Below are 23,921 nucleotides of genomic sequence, written 5' to 3'. Positions count from 1 at the left end.
TTTCAGATGATATTTTATAATCTGTTGAAGGGATTGCGAAAAAAACAAGGTGGGAGCGGGGAAGAGCAACCTATTGACCGAGTTCTCGTTGTCTTTGTGTTGCAGTGCAATACAGAACGCCCCCAACCCCGGCGGCGGGGAGGGACCGAAGCCGCCGGCCCGGCTGTCGCCGCTGCGGGCGCAGCCCCGGAAGGTGCCGTGCCGGGGCCAGGGCGGCTGCAGGGGCGGGCCCTGCGAGTCCGGCCGCCACCCCGCGCCCTTCTCCGCGCAGATCGAGAACACCCCCATCCTCTGCCCCTTCCACCTGCAGCCCGTGCCTGAGTATGCAGCCTCTTCTCACTCACTTCGTACCTTGTGTGTTGTTGAGCTCTGCCTGTGACAGCTCATGGAAATGGGATTTTTTTTAAACATCTGTCCTCTTCAGCTGTGCCATAGGCAGGTTTCAGTAGCTAGAAGAAGGTCAGATGTAGCAGATATGAATTAGTCTGCAATAAATTTATCGTTGTACAAGAAGAGCTTTACTGAACTCAGTGCAGATGGCCAACTATTGGCTTATGGCTGTGACTTTTAAATTAAATTTTGATACTTCCTTTGTTTCTTCACAAGGACAACAAAGCAGAGGATCATAATCCTCTGTATGTTGGAAAGCAAACCCGAGTGAATAAATCAGTGAAGCATTATTTTATTTCTAAAAGTAATTTATAGCTTTTGTGTGATAACTTTTCAGAAGTCTCTGGCTCTTAGAAGTAGCTTATACATCATCCCCCAACCTTTACAGGATCTCACAGTCCATCTGTCACTGAGCTGCAATTCAGTAAATATCCTGCCCTGTAATAGCCCAGGGGAGGCTCATCTCTGCCTTGCCCAGGTTTCTGTGTTATTCCCAGGTCGGTGTGTGCTGCTCCAGCTCTGCCAATTACACATAATCACCCTCCTCTTTGAGCTGCCTCCTTGGTGGCATGGACTGTTCAGATCCCAATCTGCCTGTGCTGGGCAGGTGGAGCATTTCCCAGCTGATCCAATCTGTATCCCACAGATACTGTGCTGAATGCCGTGGTAATTTTGTCGATGTGGGAACGTTCCTGCTCGGTGCAGGTGCAGGAGTGCAGGAGCAGTGGTGTTTTCAGCAGCACTGGTGCTGTGGCACAGCCCAGCAGGGGTGGTGATGGAGCTGCAGTGTCACACTCACTGTCCCTCAGGGCCTGGCAGAGCACTGGAACTGCTGAACTGCTGCTGCTGCAGAGAGGAAAGGGAAGGGTCGTGGTGTAAAATACACCTCTGAAAATTGAGAACTTCCTGGTACAAAGCAAATGTGTTCCCTTCCTTGTTCAGCTACTCAAAGCAGAGATTATTCCTCTTAAGTTATGGATTACTCTGTTATAACAACTATCAGTATCTTGATAAATACAACACTTACTAAGAAAAATAAGTTCATTTTATGATGCTACAGATGAGTACTTGTGAAGAAAAAATTGTGGCATGGAGGGAAATACAGGAATGGAGGACAGTCACAATTGCCCTGATGTTCTACTCAGCTGCTCAGGGCTAGTTCTGAATGTGGAGAATGTTTTTACAGTAACTAGTGAACATCTGGGTTCTTTACTGTGTGGGGTTTTGAGGTGTGCAGCCTGTGAGACAACTCGTGGGGGTAAAAAAGCTTCTGTGTATTGTAGCATATGCCTGGAATAGATCCCTTAAAGTATTTCTGAGATCAGATGCTTTAGGCAAACCAGACCTGGAATAAACCTGTTCTCAGGAGCAGCACACGTGGAGTCAGCTGTTTCTTACTGTTTACAGAAAGCTTGCTGCAGGGAAGCAATTATCTTTGTTCTAATAAACCACTTCAAATAGTCCTGCAGGCTTAAACGAGTCTTTCATCAAACAAGCTAAAACTACAACTTGTTCTTCTGTAATTTGAAATGTATTATGACAGTCCTTGTAAACTTGTTATCTTCTAGGCCTGAGACGGTATTGAAAAATCAAGAGATGGAATTTGGCAGAAACAGAGAGAGGCTTCAATTTTTTAAGGTATGTCTGTGTACCTGCAGGCTTTGTGTTCTGGGCTTTTTTTAGGAGCCATTTGTCTACCAGTGTTCAGGTTTAGATGATAAACTTAAATGTAATCATTTGGAAGTGTTAGACTCTCAAATCTGAATTTAGTACAGGAGCAGAAAATTGGCTTTCTAACTTGAAAAAGTTTACTCTGATTTGGTTCTTGTCCGTGGGGATTTATGAAGCATTAGTCTTTTTAATGCCTTTTCCTGAGCTCAGTGCCTTAGGTCACAATGAGTTTCTGGATAAAGGGTTCATTTATCCACAGCCCTGTTATAAAACTTCTGGAGCTGGAAGTGTTGAGCAGAGAGCAGTGTTCAGACATGGCTGCTCTCAAACTGGGCAGCACAAATCCCATGGGGAGCATCAGCTTCTTTGCTGCTGGGCAGGGACCTGCAACACTGGTATTTGATCCTCATCATATGAACTAATTTGACATGGTTTAGGAATTCAGTGCAATGATCTAAGACTGTTTTCATATGTGTAGACTAGGAGGTTTCTCTCTGAAGCAAATTAGCTTTTACATTATTAAAGAAGGAAATGGCCAAGCTGAATCTTGTTACAAGTTTCCATGTCAGCTCTGTTAAATGTACCATCCTGAGTTTGCAGCTGGTCTCACCCAGGAGTGTCAAACCTAAACTCAATTATGCTGTAAATATAAATTCTGCTGTAAATACAAGTGCTTAGGTTCTGTTCTCTAAATATCAGTCTTAGGTGGGCTTGAAATAAGTTGTGTGAACTGGAAGGTAAGAGATTTCTGCTGCCCTGCTTTTGAAAGGTAGGTATGAATTATTGATTCAACCTTCACAGGAGCTGAGCGAGTGGTTTTGTTGATAATTAGAAATGTATCCAGGGGGATCAGATGCCTCTGTTTGACAAAGGAGCAAAAGCCCCCTGGGTAAATAGTAAGGACTCCTTTATTGTGTCTTAGTTTTGCCTTTTTAGTTATGTTCTAAGAATTAAATACACCTTTGAAAAAAATGCAACTCCTTTTCTTCTCGTTTTGAAAACATTTCAGTGGAGTTCAAAGGTTTTCAAGAACATTTCCATAATTCCACCTGAGACTGGAACGGCTCACCAAGTGAACTTGGAATATTTGTCCAAAGTTGTTTTTGAAGTTAAGGATTTGCTCTATCCCGATAGCGTGGTTGGCACAGATTCCCACACAACCATGGTAAATGGCTTGGGTATCTTGGGCTGGGGTAAGTATGCTCAGAGTAACTTCATTGCACTTGGACAGGCACACTAAAGCTGCATGTTTGTATCTCAAGCATAACAGACTCTTGAATTATTCTTCTGCATGTTTCTTGTCTAAAAGTAATCTTGACTGACATTTCTTTCCATTGAGAAATGACTGTAATTAAAAGAGAAAACAGCCAAAACCCAACTGATATTCAAATAAGTGCTGTTTGCACAAATTTGCATGAAGGTTTCTCTCAGAAAATTAGCTTGAGATATTTTTATATTTTCTGCTTGGCTGTGACGTTTAACCTGAGCAGTGGTTGTGCTTGATCTGAATTTTGGATTTTGATTTAACGCAACTCCTGCGTTTCTTGCTGTGTCCGTGTCGGGAACGGAGGGATGTCCTTCACTTGTAAGAGAAGCAGCAATATGTTTGTTGTCACAGCCTTTAGGCTTAATAGACAGGGTGTTCTTAGATTTTTAGGAGCTGAGCATGCAGAGTGTTGGTCACTTTAGCTGACGGGAAGCACTGTGATGTTCCCTTCCAGGTGTCGGGGGCATCGAGACGGAAGCCGTGATGCTGGGAATGCCCCTCACCCTCACCCTGCCCGAGGTGGTGGGCTGTGAGCTCACAGGCACAGTCAGCCCCTTTGCCACCTCCATAGATATTGTTCTGAGCATTACAAAGGTAAGTGTTTGATGCCTTTTCAAACTAGAGAGAGTTTGTTGCCAGTAGCACCAGTGGTGTTTGAGACCTGAATTAAACACCAGGAGTGTTTTCAGTGCACCTTTGATCAGGGCAGTGCAGAACGGTACAAATAATCTCTAACCATTTTTATTTACTAGTCCTTTGAAGTAGCAGGTTTTTCTTTCCCCTTATAGTCATTTTATTTACATGTCCTCTTTCACTAAAAAGTAATTTATAATATTTTTTTTTCAAATGTAACCTTAGGGTTTCAGCTTTTTATTTTAAATGTTCATGACTCGTGAACTGTTGTGACAAACGTGGCTTGCATTGTACCTCTGCACATAACAAGTGTTGTTGTGTGTTCTTTCCAACAGCATCTGAGGCAAGCTGAGGTGGCTGGAAAGTTTGTGGAGTTTTTTGGGAGTGGTGTTTCCCAGCTGTCTGTAGCAGACCGAACCACAATAGCAAATATGTGTCCTGAATATGGTGCTATTCTGAGTTTTTTCCCTGTTGATAATGTGACATTGAAGCACTTAAAGCATACAGGTAAAGGTGAAATTAAAAGAGTGATTCATTCTAATTGTACTTTTGATTTGTGGTAATACACTTTTTTGCTTAAAAGTCCATAGTTCTTACACTGTGTAGAGTTCTGATGTGGATTTAATGTATAATTAGACTTGTGCTTGAGGTTTGTGTCCAGTCTGGTTCATTTGTCTAATACCTGATTTATGAACATGATGTTATTTTTCAACATCCACAGCCCTTGTTTTTGAAAGCATCTGTTACCCTTTAAAAGAAAAGTATGAAGGAAATTCTCAGTTACATTTTGAAATGTGTATGAAATGTAAGTCTTCTCAATTTGAAATGAATCCATTAACCACCTGTAGATTCCCTACAGAATCAAAATTTAAAATGATTACTAGAAAGGAGTGAATCTGCAGAACAAATCACATCCTGATTTTTTTCCCAGTGGATTATGTTTCCCTTTGAAGCTCATGATTTCAGGCTAAACAAGGAGAATGACAATTCCTTATCAAGCTGCTGCAAACAGAGAAAGCCACAGTGACAGATACCAAAAAAAGCTCATTCATGAGGGAGCCTTTCTGAAATGAAATCTTTCAGTTTTAAATGAGTTAAATATTTTTAACAGCAAACATGTTTGTCTGGCCAGTGCAGAGCAAATGAACAGCTTCCAAACAGTAGCCAGCAATTCTGCCTATTGTCAGCTCAGCACATGGTCTGTATTAAACCAGTAAATCCTAACAGAGAAAAGCCTTATGGCCTTCAGGGACACATCTGTAAATTTAATTAGAGTCACAACTGCTAGAGCTGGAATAACTTATTTTATTCCTTGGTGTAAGAAGACAAGTTAAGCTAATTTAGAAAAAAAATAATCATTTATAAATGTTTTAAATTGTGTATCATTCCTGAGGTTGGGGTATGGAAGTGGTGTGCTTGGAAAAAAAAGTACTTTGAACGTTACACTTAGGAATCTAAACTTCTGAAAATTGTGTGTTTTGTTTTACTTATGTCTTTAATGTGACTCTTCTCACGTTTGAAATCACCTTCCTAAGGTTTGGACAAGGCCAAGCTTGAAGTCATGGAAGCATATCTTAAAGCTGTGAAGTTATTTAGAAATGCTGAGAGTTCTTCCAGAGAACCCGAGTATTCCCAGGTATGCTGGAAAGGACTTGGTGGGGTTTGATTCTCCTAAATAACTGCTGAGGATTTAACAGGCTTGTCTCCCCCTGTCATTTGCATTGCTTTCAGCAAAGTTGTTATGTATTAACTCACAATTTCAAGAAGCAGAGTTTATTTGCAAAACATAAGAGGGGGTGGGGAAAATAAGGGAAGTACAATAATATTGTGTCAACTAACAGACGCTGAATTCCAGTCACTCCCAAGTCTTATGGATAGTAGAAAAGTTAAGAATAATGTTGAAACCCCTGCAATAAGATGAGTAGCTTTTTACAGTGAGTGGTCTTGAAAATGGAAGCCCAGAGTTCTAAATGTCTGTGAACATTGAGATTTTTAACAAGAGTTCCACATCCATGTCCTGCTGGGCTGGGATTGGTAATGCCTGTGCTTTCTGTTCCTTGGTTTTTTAGGTAGTGCAAGTTAGTCTAAGTTCTATAATTCCATATGTCAGTGGTCCCAAGAGATCCCAAGATAGAGTGGCTGTTAATAACATGAAGAGTGACTTCCAAGCCTGCTTAAATGAAAAGGTTTGTACCACTGATGTTCTCTTCCTAAGGTGTTTCCTATAATCCATGTGAATCAATGTTATGTTGCCTGTTCCCTGCACAGCTGCTGACCCTCCTTCTTGCTGCACAACTGCTTGGCCAGGGTGTCCTGTTCTTGCTTGACAAGTGTCCCAAGGGTAGTAGTTGGTAAATCATAAGTGGTTTGGCAGGAACATGAGCTTCCAAATATCCTTAATGTCACAGTTTAGATTGCTAGGGAGGAAGAACTTTAAGTAATACACAGTGTGAGCTTGTGAAACTTTTTCAAGGATTTTTTAAACAGTTATGTCTTACTTGATTTCCACAACAGAATTTATCAGGAGAAAAGAAAATTCATCATATCTTAAAGGAGATTCAGAAAGACTGCCAAGATTTGTAGCTAAGCAGCATTCCATGTTCTTAACTTAGCAAATGATTTTTGCTTACAGCTTAACTCGCCTTCACAGAGTGAATGTTTTCACTCTAAGGTATTATTTTTGGTTAGGGGTATGTTCAGGTATCTAAGAATGCAGCCAATACAGGAATGTACCTTCATTTTTAGTGTTTATCACTAAAGTTCAAGACTGGCAGCAGTGTTAGTAAGAATTCATCCTGTTGGCTTTGGCTTTTATTGAGGCTGTGACCCAGTGGTCAGTCGTGCTGGAGGAAATGGGAGCTGATTGTGGAAGGCAAAGGTTGAGGTTGAAAGGGACCCCTGAGGATGTTTGAGTGCTGGGAGCACTCAGGTGAGGGTGTGAAATGCTGATTGACCTACTCTGGTTTAGTTACCAATCTCTTACAGTTAATCTTGGACATGCTTCTAATTCAGGAACAAGTGTTGTGTGGGATTAGACAGGGACTCGTAAGGGGCTGTTCTTTGCTGGACAGCAGGGAATGAGTTGTGGCATCAGCCACTTGTAGACTGGCATTTGTCCCCAACTGCTGCAGAGTTAAAGCAGTTGTGAAGGAAGGAGGATGAGACCAGTGTGTTTACAGAGGGGCATGAACTGAGGGCTGCCTGTAAAATCTGTTTGAAGGTTCCTGATGGCACAGCTGTTATTTCAAGATGAGGCTTCCCTTGGTCTCTCTGTTGTCATCCTTTGTGTGCTGTAGCAGCTGCTAACAGGTATCTTTGCCCCCCAGTGTGGTGTGAAGGGGTTTCAGATTGCAGCTGAGAAGCAGAACGACACGGTGCCTGTTCAGTATGAAGGAAATGAATACAAGCTGTCCCACGGCTGTGTGGTCATTGCTGCAGTGATCAGCTGCACCAACAACTGCAACCCCTCTGTCATGCTGGCTGCAGGTACGTCAGGAGCACACAACCCACAGCCCTCACCTTCACTGCTGGGGGTTCTCTGCAGTGACTCCACCTAAAGGGTTGAAACTACAAACTTGTAGCCTTAAATTGTGTGTTCTGGAGGTGATCTAGTGACAGTTATTTTTCCACAACACAGTCTCCAAGTTTGTGCCATAAAGCAGTATTAAAGAGAGTAATTAAGAATATTTACACCTGGCAGTGCTCCAGCAGGGAAGCAATTGCAGGGCTCTTGTCAGGTGACACAGTTGATGCACAGGGGGGCTTTAGCTTGGAGCCTGTCCTGGATGATGATGAGCTGGAACACCACAGAACAGGACAGAAACTCTGCATTGCTGAACAGTTGATGTGTCACTTTTTAAGGGGTATCTGCTGCACCTTTACAAGCTGCAGATGGTTTTGCTGGAACAGCTCATCTGTCACAGTTTGCTCTCATGTTTTAAGGTCCTCTGTGGCCAAGGTGAGCTTCCCTTTGGGGCTCTGTGGCCAGTCTCTAACACTGAATGGATTTACACTGTCAGCCAGAGCATGGGAAAGACATTTTCCTTACAGAAAAGAAAATGGGAATGGGAACAAAAACCTGTATGGTATTATGAGTCAAGAAACTTTATTCAGGCCAGTAGTTGCTTTAATAATTTAAAAAACAGGAAGTTGTCTAATCCTCTGTGGGTTTTTATGCTTCATTTAACTAAGGTAGCAGCATACAGGTGTTGTGTTAAGGGATATAAAGGGATACACAAATCATAATCTCTCTCTTTGGCTTTTTCCCTTTCTGTTTGGTAGGGCTCCTGGCCAAAAAAGCCGTGGAGGCTGGGCTGGTGGTGAAGCCCTACATCAGAACAAGTTTATCACCAGGCAGTGGCATGGTTACACATTACCTCAGTTCCAGTGGAGTATTGCCATACCTCAGCAAGCTCGGGTAAGGCCTGGCTCCCCTTGCTGCAGGTGGTGCACAGAGGGTTTGTACCAGCTGAGAAATAGGATTGCTGCTCATTTGGAGTCGGATAATTCTTAATAGATTTTCATTTTACTTGCTGACTTAAAATTGTTTTGCTCCATTGTATTCCCACTTTACAATTCACTATGTGTAGCTCTACCCCATCTGAGCTCTGTTTTTCCAGTACTGGACTCCTTAATTTTAAGTGTCTTGCAGGACAGGATGCACTTGATGTATTTTAAAAGTGGAAGCTGGATGCAAATTTGTCAGGACAGTCACTATTAGTCTTCTCTTGACACTACTGCTGTCAGTGGTTGTTCAGCATGGTTTTGGTTGCTCCACAGCAGATTATGCCCATAATTCTGCAGCAGTGCCCAGCTGTGCCTTGCATCAGTGAGATGTGATGTCTGCTGCTCACCTCCTAAAGAGTTTTAACTGCCAAAGGGAAAAAAATTCTTAGGGATTGCTGGTAAAACAAAAAGCAGTTTTGCTGACGAATTGTTTGTGACCATGGAATGTGTGACTTGTTTGGTTTTCCCATGTAGGTTTGAGGTGGTTGGTTATGGGTGTTCCACCTGTGTTGGGAACACAGCCCCTTTGCCAGAAGCCATCAGGAATGCAATAAAACAGGTAAAGCTCTGCCTGGCTTGTTAAATACAGAAATGGGTTTTCCACCCAGTTAAGAAATCAGGAAATACAGCAATCCATGCAAAATACACTTCATTGTTGGTTTGGGCTTTGCATGATGTTTTTGCACATTTGCAAGTCAGGGAGACCTGACAATTCATTGCTGTGTATAATAAATGTTATAAATGGTATTTGTAGCATTCAGCTGGAAATTACAAAGTAAATACATGTGATCTAATCTTATGGAGGATGCAACGTGTAGGTTTTGTGTCATAAGTGAAGAGGAGGTTTTTAAGGAGCTGTGGACTCGAGTCACTTTAACCAGCAGTGTGTCAACAGCTGCAACTTTTCTCCTCTTCTGAAGCAGAAGAAAAATACAAGAAATAAAAGGCAGGAGAGGAGTTGACTGAAGGGACAGGAGAACACATCAGAGGGTCAGAAGGGAAAACGAGAGGAGAAGGGTAGTGGGAGAGAGCAAACTGCCTTTCAGCTGTAGTGTTAGAGGAAATGTTTGAGGTGGAATGCTAAAGCACATCTGACTTTGCTAACCAAAACCAGCAGCACAAGTTTCTGTAACAATCCACCTGGCTCTGCCTCTCAGGGTGATATCATTGCCTGTGGAGTGTTGTCTGGCACGAAGAACTTCGAGGGCCGCCTGTGCGACTGCGTCCGTGCCAACTACCTGGCGTCCCCCCCGCTGGTGGTGGCCTATGCCATCGCAGGCACCGTCAGGATAGACTTTGAAACGGAGCCTCTGGGTGAGTGTTGTCTCACAGCTTCCACTTCTGCACGCAGGGCACGTGGGGAGGGCTCTGCACGTGCATTTCAGCACCACAGCCTGGCGGTGCTGGGTGTTTGAGGAGAAAGCACAGCTCTGTTTGGTGTTACCTGTGGCTAAAGCAAAGCAGCCATTCAACTGCTCAGATTCGTTGCCTGTTTGGTACCGTCTCTGAATGCCTGAATGTGTACATGTTTATATTCTAATATAAATCTGAAGGCTCATGTTTTATTCTTTAAAACTGCTGTTCTGTTTGGAATCTTACTCAGGCATTGGCTTTAATGGCAAAAGTATTTACTTACGAGATGTTTGGCCCACCCGAAAAGAGCTTCACACAGTGGAGGAAGAGTGTGTGATATCATCCATGTTTAAGGAATTGAAGGAAAAGATGGAGGTAAGAATGGTCTTTTACTCCATGTAATTTAAAGGTTGCTTTTCATTGTAGCTTCATAGTATCATCCAGTTGAATGTGGTTGGTTTATCAGTGACTTCCAGGGCTTTAACTGGCATTAAAAAGTGATTCATAAGTAGTATCCAGTGAGGTAACTTGTAATATAGGATAGAAAATTATTTACTAAATAATAGTAAGTAATAGAAAATCACCAGTAAGTCTTTGGTTTCTGAAGGTAAAGATATAATTAACTAATTTCTGTTCGTTTTGCTTCATTTTCTTTCTTGTAGAAAGGAAACAAACGATGGAATTTACTGGAAGCACCAGAGTCAACTTTATTTCCCTGGGATTCAAAATCTACTTATATCAGATGTCCTTCCTTTTTTGATAAACTTGTAAGTACAATGGATCTATCCATCAGATGATATGCATTGCATTGAAGTAAAGGAATAGCTATTCCAGTAAATCTTCAATGTTTAAGTAACAAATTTAATTATCACTAATATTTCTCAGTCTTTGAAATACTGTTTGTGTCTCTGGAATGAGTGGAGCCTGTACATCAAGGTGCCTTCATACACTGCAGATGTGTTTTATGTCTCTAAGGGTCTTGGAAGAAAATGTTTCTTACACTTTTTTCCCTTCTGTTCTTTCCCCTGCCCCTTTCCTTTCAGGCCAAAGAACCAGTTGCACCACAGCCAGTTGAAAACGCCCATGTCCTGCTGTACCTGGGGGACTCTGTCACCACAGATCACATATCCCCTGCTGGGAGCATTGCCAGGAGCAGTGCTGCTGCCAAGTACCTGACCAGCAAAGGGTGAGCACTTGGCACCTTGCCCAGCCCCTGCTGTGGCACAGGAGTGCTGCACATGGCAGAGAACTGAGCAGCAGGGCTGCTGTCCTTTAGGGCTGCCCCTCTGCGCAAAGGGGACATTGTGTGGGGAAAAGCCCAAAGTCAGCACCTTCTGGGCAGGCTGTCCAGGTTACAGCAGACACTGAGACACCCCTAAAGAGCTGCTCCCCACAGCCCTTGGCACAGTACCAGCTGCTGCCACAGAGATGCCAGGGCAGAACTGCTGTCCTCATGTACAGATCAGTGCCTGCTCTGTTAGCTGAGGTCAGTCATTGTCACTGGCCTCAGGAGCAGTGAGATGCACAGATGATCAGATCCTTTTTAACACATCAGTTTAAGAAATGAAGCCCAGTTTTATAATTGAATGTGGGGTGGACTCTTCTTTCTAACCATTACATTCAGTCTGAAGGAGTCATATTGCAGGAGAGAAAAAATTAATGGGCCTTTAATTCCAGGATGGTTGGTTGATTGATGAGTAAAGCTCTCAGTTTGGTACAAGGCTTGTTAATAAATGTGCTGGTAATAGTAAGAGGATTAGTGAGCTGGGTTGTTTCCTAGAACTGTCTGCCCATAATTCTCCTGGAAGTACCACGCTGCTCGTAGCACTTCATAATGAAGTTGTAGAAAATCAATTTAAAATTGCAGCTTTCCTCCTGAGTAATCCAGCAGTGGTTTACACATGCTGTTCATGATTTATAATAATTACATCTTTGGAGGACTAGTTCCTTACATCTTGCACCAAAGACTTAGATATGCTGCAATAATTATAAAAAAATCATAATATCCTTTTAACTGGATAACCTTTAAAGTAGCTGATTCCCTCTTCAATTTGCTTTTTATTCTAGGCTCACACCTCGTGAATTCAACTCTTATGGGGCTCGAAGAGGTAATGATGCTGTGATGACAAGAGGTACCTTTGCAAACATCAAACTTCTGAATAAGTTCATAGGAAAACCAGCTCCTAAAACAATTCACTTCCCATCAGGACAGACGGTAGGAATGCATTTGTTTGCACAGCTACTCTGAAACGGGGGTGCAGGTTTAGAACTCACACTGTGTCACTTTGCCATTCCACAGCTGGATGTGTTTGAAGCAGCAGAGCTGTACCAGAAGGAAGGCATTCCTGTAATTATTCTGGCAGGAAAGAAGTATGGACTGGGTAGCTCAAGAGACTGGGCTGCAAAAGGACCTTTTTTACTGGTACTGCTGGTTTGTTTGGGTTTGGGGGGTGGTTTTGTTTTTTTCTGGAAGTGCCTAAAAACACATCATATGCTTTCTTTGTTAGAATCTTCATGGGAAAGAATCACTAGTCAGGATAAGTCAGAATTTCCTAATTATGTAACTTACCCTCTTGGGTACCAAACTTTGAGATAAATTAGACACTTATCTAGTGCTGACCTCTCTTTGGTCTCCAGGGGGTGTTCAGTATCTCACTATTGGAGACTGATTTCCACTAACATTCAGAATTAATAATAGTCAGCCATTGATTCATGTCCTGCTAACTCCAGCGAGGTCACTGTGTGTGACAAGCCCCATGTCACACTCCATGGGCCTGCTCTGGCTGCTTTGCTTCCATCTGCTGTAAAACCAAAAGATGCTCCAGTGCACTTAGAGGACTGGTGTAAAGAAAGTACTGTCTTTGCTCTTAGTTTGAGTGGCAGGATTTTGGCCCTAAGGTGTGTTGGAAGGTCTCACTGTGCTGGCTGTTGTGTGTGTTTGCAGGGTGTTAAAGCTGTGCTGGCTGAAAGCTTCGAGAAGGTTCACAGGAGTCAGTTGATTGGAATTGGCATCGCTCCACTGCAGTTTCAGCCCGGGGAAAATCCCAGCACTTTGGGTCTCACTGGCAAAGAGCAGTTTTCCATATTGTTCCCTCCAGAGCTGTCACCCAGAATGACTTTGGATGTTAAGGTATCTTTGCAATATTTTTAATTTCTCTGTTGAACGTGCTGACGATTGAAAGCAGAGAAAGAAAAGTTAGTCCTGATGACAGGAAGCAAAGCAGGAAAAAACAAACCTTCATTCTCTTGGAAGGTAAGCTTATAGTGCTGCCTGCAGGCTGGCATGGCTGTTGAGTTTCCCAAAGCACATACACATGTTCTTCCTACACAACCTGAAGTACCTGATTGTTCCTTTGGGTGTTGTTTTCCCTCTCCTGGGCACTGTGTTAGGGTGGAATTGAGTTGTCGCTCATTCAGGTGCTTTTAAAGACAAAGGTGTGATGATTTGAGGGAGGCTTTGGCTCTCCCAGCACACAGTTGGTGCCACCTTAGGGACGTGGCACCTTGGTTACAAGGGGCACATCGCCTGCTCCCAGCTCCATCTACACTGGGCACTAAAACAAGCCTCCCATCTGCTCCCAGCAGTCCTGGGGCTGTAGTGGCACATAAGAGGGTTGAATTCCCTTGTGTTCAACAAAACGTGGGGTTAGAATGTTAGCTGATAATAAGCAAGGGGAAGTGAAAGCAAAACTTAATTAGTTTCTCTTTTTTTGCTTTTGTTTTGAAGACGAGCACTGGAAAAGTATTCAGCGTGATTGCCTTGTTTGAAAACAACATGGAGATAACTCTATACAAGTATGGTGGAAGTCTAAACTTTGTGGCTCGAAGATTCTTATAGTAGCTACTGACTGTCTGGGTACCTTGCATAACTGGTAACTCTGCAAATGCCTTGTGTGAACCCAGGAATCTGTACTGTGGAACTGCAAACAGTCCTAGTGTGCTCAAAGTTACTTCGTCCATGGATGTAAAAGATTGTGAATCATTGTAACTGCAACAAGATCCTTTCTGATTTTAAATAATATTCTAATGGTGCTATTAAACATTGCTAAAATCAACATGTGTATTGTGGCAGAGAGCTGTAAGTATGGAGGGGATGTTTTATCAGACCATTTTGTAAATAAACTATGCGAAATCTGAAACTGATTGTGCTGAAGATTCTTATGTAAGAAGATTTTCTGCAGTTGTTTCCACTCGGTTTTTGCACCTGTAAATCTGTGTACTGCTGTTTGTTGGTTTAAGGGTAGCAGATGGCCTGGAATCTTAAAGGCCAAACTGAATTTTTTTTCCATCTGGAGCTTAAAAAAGATGCGGAGTTTTGAATTTCTTGTTCTTCGGGTTATGGACTGAACAAAAAGCAGTCCACTTGAGGCCCATGGTATCCTGTATCACAGATGATGACCTCCTTACCTTTATTATGGGATTATATTTCATCTGGATACAGATTTAAAACTGCTCAAGCTATGAAATGTGTGCTTAGAAATATGGGAAACATCTCTGCATTTAAAAACAAAGCTCACAGTTGTTTGGTTCAGGCAGGTTTGTTGATGCCCTTCTATTGAAGTTGGTCAAATCTGCTTCAAGGGATGCAGTTTGTCATTTCTGGCATCAGATTTTCCTGTGCTGTCTGCAATATCATCAAACAAAGTACCTCCCCGTAGGGTTTTAGCCTTTAAAGATCTTTAAAAACGTCTCTTAGGACTGTTTAAATTCATCTGCTTTAATTACAGCCTGTGTCTAATAAGTTGTACTTGTCAGATGTTCAAGGGCCGGGTGGCTGTGCTGCCTTTTTCTGCTTTCTCCCGTGCTGTCAGTTCCCAGCTCTCCCAAAGTGTCCCGATGCCCTGTGGAAGAGCCCAGATCCCTGAAGGAGTCTCCTGTGGCCCTGCAGTGGCTGTGGCTGTCAGCACACGGAGGGTGAACCCTGTCCCACAGTTCAGATCAGCACAAGGTGCAGAGTTGCTGCAGTCGCTCGTGTTTCCCACCTCCCTGAGCGTTGCTGTGTCCAAAGTGTCCAGGGAGTGCAGCTCCAACCCACCCCTGCTGTGCTCCTGTATCCTGAAAAGCTTCCTCACACCTCTTAGGGTTTGTGTAGAGATTAATTGCTGCTGGAGAACAAAACTGCAATACTTGCCTTTTGCTTGAAGACTTTTTGTTCTTGATAAACATTGTCTTAAATATCAAAATATTAACTTTACTTACCTGTGCTTTTAATTTATAACCAGACACTAAGCTAGCTGACTTGCAAACTAACAGATGCACTGTTCAATTCTTTAAATAGTATGTTTGACATTCCTTAAAAAAACCCCCAAACAAAACACCCAAAACCTCTCATGGTTATATAATTATGGTGTATTCATTTTTTGACAGTTCAAAGGCCAAACTAATTTAATTTCACTGACAAAACTTCAATATATCTTTTTCTATTTTATTAGACAAAGTTCACTAAAATTTGAAGTTGTGTATAATCTGGTTTTATGTTTCACTAGTTTGATGTGGTTTCCTTTTAGGTGAGATGAAAACCCTTCGGTGACTCCTGCCACTGATAAGGGGGATCAGTGGATGCGGGTTTGATTATAACATCCAACTGAATGCTGAATGAGTCCTGTTCTGTGGTACATTCCCACTGATTCTGTCCAGAGTGACTGAGCAGATCTTTCTCCTTTTACAACTCTAATGCTATTTTATCCCAGCTCAAAGGTGTATATTCTTGATTTAGTTCAAGAAAATGTACATTACTGGGGAGAAAATGGGAATTTAGTGCTGGCACATTGTGATGCCTGATGCAGATGATAAAACTGCAACTCCGAGCCTGTTTACAGCTTGTGCAACTGCTGAAGCTGGAAGGGAACACAGCCTCCCACCCTCTTCAGGAGACAGGGATCCAAGCCCTGCCAAGGCACACTGGTGGAGTTAAGCACAATTTCAAGGGATGTGACTTGTCTGCAAGTCGTCACCAGTGAAGCATTCAGCTCTTTTCAGAGACATGATGGCTTTCAGTACCACAGCAGCTACTTTAGTTCTGCTGCACTCCTGTGTCTTACAGTCCATGAGAGAGGGAGAGAGAGAGAGAGAGAAAGAAAGGGAGAGGTTCTGAGCCGCGCCTGGGGCTGGAGGCTCCTGCTCACGGTGCTGCAGTGGGTCCATCTCAGGTCAGTGGCATCTGAGCTGTGCAGTCTGACTACTCCCCTTTGCTCTGTGCCCCTGGGGTGCAGGGGGGCTGTGAGGGACCCATCTCCTCCCGTGGGGTGAACTGCCAGTGCAGGTAACACCCCATGATCCCTGGGAATGTGCCTGTTCCCACTCCCTTGTGCAGCAGTGAACATTGTAAAGCCCAGCTCAAGAGCCCAGCAGTGAATGTTGTAAAGCCCAGCTCAAGAGCCCAGCAGTGAATGTTGTAAAGCCCAGCCCAGCAGCCAAGGGAAGATGTTTAACTGTGGGCACTGCTCAGATCCTGTGAGCTTTAGGTGGGCAGCAGTGACCCCTTTAGGAGGGGCCTCGGGCAGTGCAGGGCATGGACAGAACTGCTGTGATCACACCCCAAAGGTTGGTCATTAGACCTCTCTAGTATCTTAAAGCATAGGAGGACATGTACCTTTCTGTGTTAGATGTATTTAACCCAGACTTCCCTCTCCATTTTGATTTGGAGGAAAAATCTGTTACAATTTTTCTAAATGTTTTCTCTCCGTGCTTCCCTCTTCCTCCCTGTCCCAAACTACAAAGCTTTGGGATAGTGTTGATGTTTATACATTTTACATCTAAGCATAAGAACATGAAACCATGTATATTAATCATATTTAAGCAACTGCAAATCAATATCTGCTGTTTAAAGCCAACAGAACAGTGTAAGTTTTAAGTTCAGTAAGTATTGTAGAGATATACATTGTTTGATTGATGAAAATTGTGCATAAAATGTTACCAATGCTGTAAATTATTTTTAATAAAGAAAATTGTATCACAGTTCTTGTATGTTACCATCTGTTTTGAGTAGAATGGAATACACATGAATTGGTACTGTAAGTATGTCTGAAGGGGTGGGGTGGATATGGGAAAGGGATAATATCATGTATTATATAATTATGCACGTTTCAGTTTCTTGTTAGGATTGTCACGTGGGCTCACTAAGCATGTTTAGCTGGTGTCGAAAGATGTTCTCTGTGTTAGCTGAGCTCCAGATACCAGACTGGATCTTACATCAAATGATTTTTGACTAACCTTTTTCTCCCCTCCAGAGTAATGTATGATTTAGAATCTAGATGAAATCCTGAATTAAAGCATTGACCAAGGTTACAGCTGTGACAAGATCCTCAGCAGTGATGTGGGGATGTCTGACACTGACCCAGCTCTGAAGACTTGCTTTTTCAGCCTTGAATTCAACCTGCAGGTGCTGAATTACTCATGTCTGATCTCTCTACAGGTATGGAGAGAGGCTGAAGCACAACCTTCACCCTGTGCCTTGCCCCACAGCCAGGGTGTGCTTCCCCCCAGAGCACTGGGCAGGCAGGAGAAGCACAGAAGTTTAAAGGTCTTAAGTTTTGGCACCCCTGGCTGGCAACTGAGGCGAGAGTAACGAGGTACAGATCTGCAAAGTGCATTGTAACTGTTTGCAGACAGCAATATGTTTCTGTAAATCTTAAAGCATAGCTAGAATGCTTTCCTGCTGTATCCATCTTGTTCCAACGAGCTAAAGCTTTGGTTGGCTTCAGAAATTAGGAGAGGGAACTCTAAATATTTTTCAGAGCTTTTATTCTTGAAAAAACTTAGTTGTGTGATTTCTGGTGAGAGTAGTTGGCCAATAACTTTTAGTAACATCTATTCTGAAATTGGAGGGGGCAAATTTGTTTCTTGGGGAAATAGTTTCCCTTTTCTGAATTGCCTGTTTGATTAAAATAATGTTTTCAAGTTCATGTCCATAATATTACAAATAATACTGAAATAATGGGACAGAGGATCCTTAACTGATTTACTTATAATCCAGATGTTTGGGTTTTGTTTCCATGAGGGGTTTTTTTTCTGTTTTGTTTTTTTTTTAACTTCAGTATGCCTTTTCTAAATTCCTTTTTTTTTCATGTTCCTAATTCTGTCATAGCAGGATCTCAACTATTGTAGATTACTTTTTTTCATTAGGAGTTTCAGAAGAGATTTCTTTATTAATCTTGAGGTTTGTCATTAAGTCTAAAATTCTCTAGGTCTGGACACGTGGTCTCAGTCTGAACTCAAGTACAGTCTAAAGGACATCCTGAGCAAGATGCTTCAGGTTTGTTATTTGTATACGTCTAGTCTTCGGTCTAAGCATTTGGCAGATTTTGATCTGCTGTGCTGATAGAAGGATTTAACCAAAATAACCAAACAGGCATCTCCCTCTTTGCTATCGCTGTGGCAGCGCTTTTTTTAAAGCGTTTTTTTCGCTTTGTGACAGGAAGTGGTGCCTTCCCTTCCCTTCCCGCTCGTGCTGTTGGACAACAAGCGCCGTGCCCGGGACGTCGCTCTGCGCGCACCCCCCGCTGCCCGCGGGAGGAACGGGAGGCGCGGCCGGGGCGGCTCCTGCGCAGGGCCCGGGGAGAGCCGGGGAGAGCGGGGGCTGGGCTGACCAGGCCCCCCCGGTGCCGCCGCTCCCGCAGCCCCTCGGCCCCCCCGGGCCGGGCAAAGGTTGGCGGCGCTCCCGCCGAGTCCAAGGGTTGCTGGTCCGTCTGGGGAGGCCGAGCTCGGGATCCCTGCGGCGGGGCTGCTGAGAGGGGAGCGAGCGAGTGCAGGTTTGTGCTGCCTTTCTTAACGCAGGAACTTGGAAGGCCGTGGCCAAGAGCAAAGATTTAAATTGCTTTAACGTTAGGATTTACTAAAATATTTCCTGTCTTTTGCAGACGTGAATTCAGAACTTCCTGGTCAGGGATTCAGCAACTCTGTTCCTTAGGAAATCATTCCTACCTATCAACAATACCAGGTTAGGCTGCTACTAGAAACGAGCTAATAAAAGTACTCCCAGTTAATAAGCTTTTCACGGCTGCTGGTTCTGAGCAGATGGAGTGCATTGCTCCAGGAGTCTTTCCTTGGGGGAGTGCAGCCTAAGCAGCTGATAAGCTGTGATGTAAAACCTGGGCTGGCTTGGTGGCTTTTCTTTGGGAACCCTCCTCCAGTAGCTGAATGCATTTTGTTGCAGTAATTACTGCTTCTGATGTCAGAGTACAGATCATCCAGCTTCTCTTTTTCTCCTAGAGACAATGTCTTCTGGAAATGACTGTCGGCCCCAGACTTTCACCAAACCAGCACTGAGTGAGAAAGAAGCAGCTGAATTGGTTGACAGGGTGTTTGGATTAAAGGTGTCTTGGCTGAGGCCACTCCCCAGCTATGACGATCAGAACTTCCACGTGTGTGTCTCGGGAAACAAGAACGGGGCTGAAGGTGCTGATGAGTACGTCCTGAAAATCACCAACTCGGAGGACACCCGGGAGCCTGAGCTCATCCAAGTGCAGACCCAGGCCATGATGTTTCTCAGTGCTGAAGGCTTTCCTTCAGCTACTCCTTATCTCACAAAAGATGGTTCCATAATGTCTCTGGAGTCGGGAGGTGAGCAATTGCCAGCACCTTTGCTGCCCCACCCTTAGCTCAGCAGGAGCTTGTGTGTGGCACACACACTGTGTAGGTACTAAAGGGTAACTCTGGGCTTTTGTTTAACTATTAGGGGATATGTGTCAGGTGACCTGTATTCCACCCATAATAATCCAGACTTAAAATACCAGAAACAAAGCAACTCAAAGAAACTAATAATTAACTATGAAAACACTTAGGAAATCACTTCAATATAATGAATTGGATAAAACATTTATGTGACGTGAAAAGGAAAAAACCACCTCATTGACTAAGTGATGCTTGAAATTATTTGTCTACAGAATGGTGTAAAATACAGTTCTAACCCATCTATGAATCCAGAACAAATTGCTTTGACAGAGCTTGGAAGAAAGGTTGTGTTGACATTTGGCTTTTACTGTCACTGTAACCTTCATACAAAATCTGAGATTCCTGAGACCTGCTGTTCTGCTGCAAAGCTGTCAGTGGGTGTGTGGGCACTGGAGGAACCCTGATGTTGGCAGAATCGGTCCCAAGCACAAGGACTTGAAATCCAGCATAGATTGCAAGTGTGTTACGATTTCAACATCATTGTACAACACCCTGGTAAATCAAATCTTTGCATGTTTTATCAGCTACATCTGACGACTCCTACACTGGGATAAACCTTTTTTGCCTCTTGCATTGACTGATACTCAGTAGCACATATGGAAACAACTGACAGATCTGTCCTTGCTTGTCAGATGCTGGGAACAAGAAGCACATGGTCAGGCTGCTGACCTACCTGCCAGGAACACCAGTAGCCAAAGTTGCCACCGATGCCCAGCTCCTGTATGAGATCGGTAAACTGGCTGCCAGCCTGGACAAAGCGCTCGCAGAGGTGAGTTCCCATCTGCAGCCTCACACTTCTTCCTTCCTGAATGTCTCCTCAGCGTTTGTTCCTGTGCTCTGCCTGCTCTCCCGGGCTGCACAATGCAGGTGTCACTGACTCTCCCCTCAGTGTCAGCTCCAAGCTGGGCTGCTGAAGCCTCTCCCCACTACAGGACTGGTGATACTCTTGCAATGCATTTTTGTACCACCTACTGGGGGACAAGGATTTCCTTTTGCTTACGCAGAGCTCACCTGCTTAGTGTTTCAAACCTGGCAAGTGAGGAGAATGAACTCCAGGGTGCTCACATTAGAAGCATGCCAAGCTTGTTTTAAAGGATCTTTGTGTAGTGCACAGCTGGCTGATCCATTACTTTGAATTCCTTTTGACTTGGTGACTGTCTCCTGGTCATCAGCCCTGTGACCATTTAACATTGGTAGCAGCTGGTTCCTTCCCTACAGTGCCAGCTGTGCCAACAAACAGAGGTCTCTGACACTTCTCATTTGCACTGCTACCACTCAGTCTCAATGCAAAGTAAGTTTTTCCTTTACTCTGTAATTATACAGGATAATAAAGGTGATAAATCAGCCAGTAATTAAGTTTGATACATAAAAGGACTCTTGCATTATTTATTGCCTTTCATTAACCTTTCCTTCTCATGTTCTGACTACCAGCTTCAGACAATTATGAAATGTGAATTGCCAGCTTTACTAACCACATTCTTAAATTACAAAACCATTTTTCAATTGGGAAAGATAACTTACAGTTGCCTTCTGGCACACTGGTCACACTCTTATAATGCGATTAAAACAATTTATGTAGGCGAGCTAGTCTCAAAATAAGCCTGTGACTGATCCTGCCAAGGAGGAAGTACTTGATGAGAAAGCAAATTCTGATGGAAAAGGCTCTTTATGCCCTTAACACATGGATTATCATCTACCAAGGCCTGTCATTTAAAAGAAAGCAAATCACAATAATTCTTGTCAAAACTTCAAAATGTTGTTGGCACTAAAAATAATACCTAAGGTATTAAGTTTCCTGACGACAGACCAGAAAGTACAGCCTGTCTTTTTTATCTAATTAATTTACTTTATTAATCCAGTAAATTTTACTTTAAAAGTAAATTTAATTTACTTTTATCCAGTTAATTCACCTTGCTAGCAAAGCACTGTGCCATGCTTTGTTTTGTGCCCCAGATTGTATTCCCCCCCTTCTCTGGTGGTGTCTGTTTGGCTCGGATGTGCCTCGCAGCCCCTAAGTGGAAATGAGTTTATGGGTGACCTTCTAAGGCTTGGCAGTGAGGAGGGCTCATGACTTACCACCCTTACCAGCAGATGGCTTTATTCCTACTGATGTGTGGCTTCCCACAGCATTAGGGATCCTGTATTGTGATTTTGGTTTAGGCTTGATGTTCCTTGTTCATACACAGTCTGTTTTGACTGTCATTTAGTGATCATTAATTACAAGCATAGTTTTTATTTTTTTTTTTTAAGAGGAAGCCAGCTGCTCTCATGGGAAGTCTTTTATTTGCCCTATGCACTGCCACCCTAATAAGCATTTGAGGAGTGCAGGTGTGGAGTGTGCAGTGGGAGAGATGCTTTTCCTCTCTGAGTGCCTTTTCCAAACCACCTTTTCCATTTGCTGGTGAGAGAGAAGTTAAGGACCTTGTTTGTTTAAAATAGCAAGGCCTGGTTGTACAAAGGCAAATTCCCATACGAATGAAGTCGTGGTCAGAGTCTCCATGAAGTACTTTGTCCCCAGGGGTTTTCACACAGCAGCTGTTCCTAAGGCTTGTCCCCAGAAGCTGCCACCTTTAAAAGCACAGAGTGTGCCTGTTCCCACCACGCTGGCAGGTTTTGTGTCCCTTCTGCTCTGACATCTTTCTGCAGTGCCAGCTGTGCAGGCTGGGCTCTGCCAGTCTGGGGCTCTGCCAGCCTGGGGCTCTGCCTTGGCAAGGCCTCAAAGTCACCACATCCTGTCACGTTACGGGCAGTCAACAGCAATTTCAGATTATTTAAGTGGCAAATGACTTAAATAATCTTTGTACCTTAAACCATGGGAAAAAACAACGTTCAGGCTGTATGTAGATACTAAGATGCTTACCTTAATCATTCTTCAAGTTATTCTTTTACTTGATGTAAAGCAATAGTGCAAGTAATGGTGCTTTTCAGTGAGTCTCATTAGAAACCTGTTAAAGTTAATAGGGGCTTTGAATCAAGCCCTTTAATCACAAACCCAGCATTTCTACTTATGGCCTATTTTATTGTGTGCTTTTTCCAAAGAAATTCCATCATCCATCAGTAAAAAGTCTGCATCGAGGTCAGTTCATTTGGAACCTGGCAAATGTTCCTCTTCTGGAGCAGTACATTTATGCCTTGGGCCAGAACAAATACCGTGCAGTTGTGGAACAAGTTATTGAGCAGTTTAAAGGGAAAGTGATACCCAAGCTAAGCAGTTTTCGAGCCTGTGAGTATTTTGTTCTCATTTTAATTATGTTGAAATGAGACACGGAAAATTCTTTCAGGAGTTTGGGTCTGTGTAGAAGGCAAAAAAAGGCAAAAGAGTAAATCTCCTTTCTCCCCTGCCTAGACATGGGCAAACATTGTGCTGAAATGGACACAGCATCTGTAAGCCAGGAGGAATGTGCTGTCCAGGGTCAGGGTCAGTTCCTTTCTGCTGAGTTTGCTTCCAGTTAAGGTGATGATTTTCATGCTGTTGTATCAGCTTACTGAGTATATATGAGTGCACCACTTCCTTTCATAAAGGCCCAGATAAGTACTTAATCATACTTTTGGAATTCTGCTCACATTGATCTCGATGACAATGTGACAGTTTTATAGTTGGAACTGCTACTGTGTATTTGGAAAACATGTAGCATATCACAGGTGGAACCAGACCAGTCAGATCTTGAAACAATCCCTCCATCCACTGCTGTCAGTGCAGTGGAGGTTCCTGGGCAGCAGTAAAGGTGTGAAAGGCAGCTCTTGATGCTGCAGGGGACTCGTGTGGTTTTGTAGTTGAGTGTTAGTTTGAGCCTTTATGCATCTTCTTAAAGCTCTTTCACTGAGAAACGTGGGGGGAAAAAGTTAAATTCTGCTGCTTATTGATTATTAAGTACTGTTTCTCCTGTGCTTAGGTATCAATCATGGAGATCTTAATGACCACAACATCCTAGTAGACTGCAGTTCTGCTTCCCTGGAGAACCCCCAGTACAGAGTGTCGGGCATCCTGGACTTCAGCGACATGAGCTATGGGTATTACGTGTTTGAGGTCGCCATAGCCATCATGTACATGATGATCGAGAGCCCAGACCCTCTGGGCGTGGGGGGGCACGTTCTGGCGGGGTTCGAGAGCGTGGTGCCGCTCACGGCCGAGGAGAGAGGGGCCCTTTTCCTCCTGGTGAGCGGGAGGTTCGCGCAGTCACTCGTCATCGCTGCCCACACGGCTCTGCTGTACCCAGAGAACAAGGAGTACCTCATGATCACAGCCAAAACCGGCTGGAAACACTTAATGACAATGTTTGAGATGGGCCAGGAAGCGGTGGAGAAGAAATGGTTTGAGACTGCCCAGGCGTACGTGCACCACACACCTGCCCCGTCGGTCAGTGGCTGCTGAGGTGTCACTGGCAGTGACACTGGACCAAATAAAGGCAATAAAGTGGGTGCTGCCTGG

The 23,921-nt window shown here is 43.6% G+C and overlaps 2 protein-coding genes across 6 annotated transcripts in view; both read left to right on the top strand.

The window, feature by feature from the left end:
* Nucleotides 1-13,959, top strand: part of IREB2 (iron responsive element binding protein 2) — a 20,949-nt gene extending 6,990 nt beyond the window's left edge. Inside the window, exons 5-22 of one of the 2 annotated variants that reach the window (XM_027697972.1) lie at nt 106-321; nt 1,959-2,028; nt 3,071-3,254; nt 3,783-3,922; nt 4,297-4,468; nt 5,497-5,597; nt 6,031-6,147; nt 7,288-7,447; nt 8,243-8,378; nt 8,942-9,026; nt 9,625-9,781; nt 10,071-10,195; nt 10,483-10,587; nt 10,864-11,006; nt 11,888-12,035; nt 12,120-12,242; nt 12,765-12,950; nt 13,548-13,959. In XM_027697972.1, the coding sequence (XP_027553773.1) occupies nt 106-321; nt 1,959-2,028; nt 3,071-3,254; nt 3,783-3,922; nt 4,297-4,468; nt 5,497-5,597; nt 6,031-6,147; nt 7,288-7,447; nt 8,243-8,378; nt 8,942-9,026; nt 9,625-9,781; nt 10,071-10,195; nt 10,483-10,587; nt 10,864-11,006; nt 11,888-12,035; nt 12,120-12,242; nt 12,765-12,950; nt 13,548-13,658 (2,479 nt within the window). In that variant the 3' untranslated portion in view covers nt 13,659-13,959. The remainder of the gene's footprint in view (nt 1-105; nt 322-1,958; nt 2,029-3,070; nt 3,255-3,782; nt 3,923-4,296; nt 4,469-5,496; nt 5,598-6,030; nt 6,148-7,287; nt 7,448-8,242; nt 8,379-8,941; nt 9,027-9,624; nt 9,782-10,070; nt 10,196-10,482; nt 10,588-10,863; nt 11,007-11,887; nt 12,036-12,119; nt 12,243-12,764; nt 12,951-13,547) is intronic. The other variant, XM_027697973.1, reaches the window with a different exon arrangement.
* HYKK (hydroxylysine kinase) lies at nt 2,868-23,921 on the top strand. Of its 4 annotated transcripts, XM_027697975.1 has the most exons (7): nt 2,868-2,873; nt 4,360-4,367; nt 18,666-18,758; nt 19,031-19,381; nt 20,125-20,261; nt 22,532-22,715; nt 23,386-23,921. In XM_027697975.1, the coding sequence occupies exons 4-7, from the start codon at nt 19,036-19,038 to the stop codon at nt 23,862-23,864; spliced, it is 1,146 nt and encodes a 381-aa protein (XP_027553776.1). In that variant the 5' UTR covers nt 2,868-2,873; nt 4,360-4,367; nt 18,666-18,758; nt 19,031-19,035; the 3' UTR covers nt 23,865-23,921. The 4 variants fall into 4 exon arrangements, with proteins under 4 accessions (XP_027553776.1, XP_027553778.1, XP_027553777.1 ...); XM_027697977.1 differs by lacking the exons at nt 2,868-2,873; nt 4,360-4,367 and adding an exon at nt 18,466-18,563 and having other exon boundaries at nt 18,665-18,758; XM_027697976.1 differs by lacking the exons at nt 2,868-2,873; nt 4,360-4,367; nt 18,666-18,758; nt 22,532-22,715 and adding an exon at nt 20,711-20,783 and having other exon boundaries at nt 18,775-19,381.

The sequence above is a fragment of the Neopelma chrysocephalum genome, unplaced genomic scaffold, assembly GCF_003984885.1.
Source record: "Neopelma chrysocephalum unplaced genomic scaffold, ASM398488v2 Primary Assembly neopelma1_124, whole genome shotgun sequence".
Classification (NCBI taxonomy): domain Eukaryota; kingdom Metazoa; phylum Chordata; class Aves; order Passeriformes; family Pipridae; genus Neopelma; species Neopelma chrysocephalum.
This window is presented reverse-complemented; position numbering and strand designations above follow the sequence as displayed.

Coding starts and splice junctions, on each gene's coding strand:
- HYKK (XM_027697975.1), top strand. CDS start 19,036: ATGTCTTCTGGAAATGACTGTCGGCCCCAGACTTTCACCAAACCAGCA. Junction 20,262..22,531: donor TGGACAAAGCGCTCGCAGAG/GTGAGTTCCCAT, acceptor CTTTTTCCAAAG/AAATTCCATCATCCATCAGT. Junction 22,716..23,385: donor GCTAAGCAGTTTTCGAGCCT/GTGAGTATTTTG, acceptor TCCTGTGCTTAG/GTATCAATCATGGAGATCTT.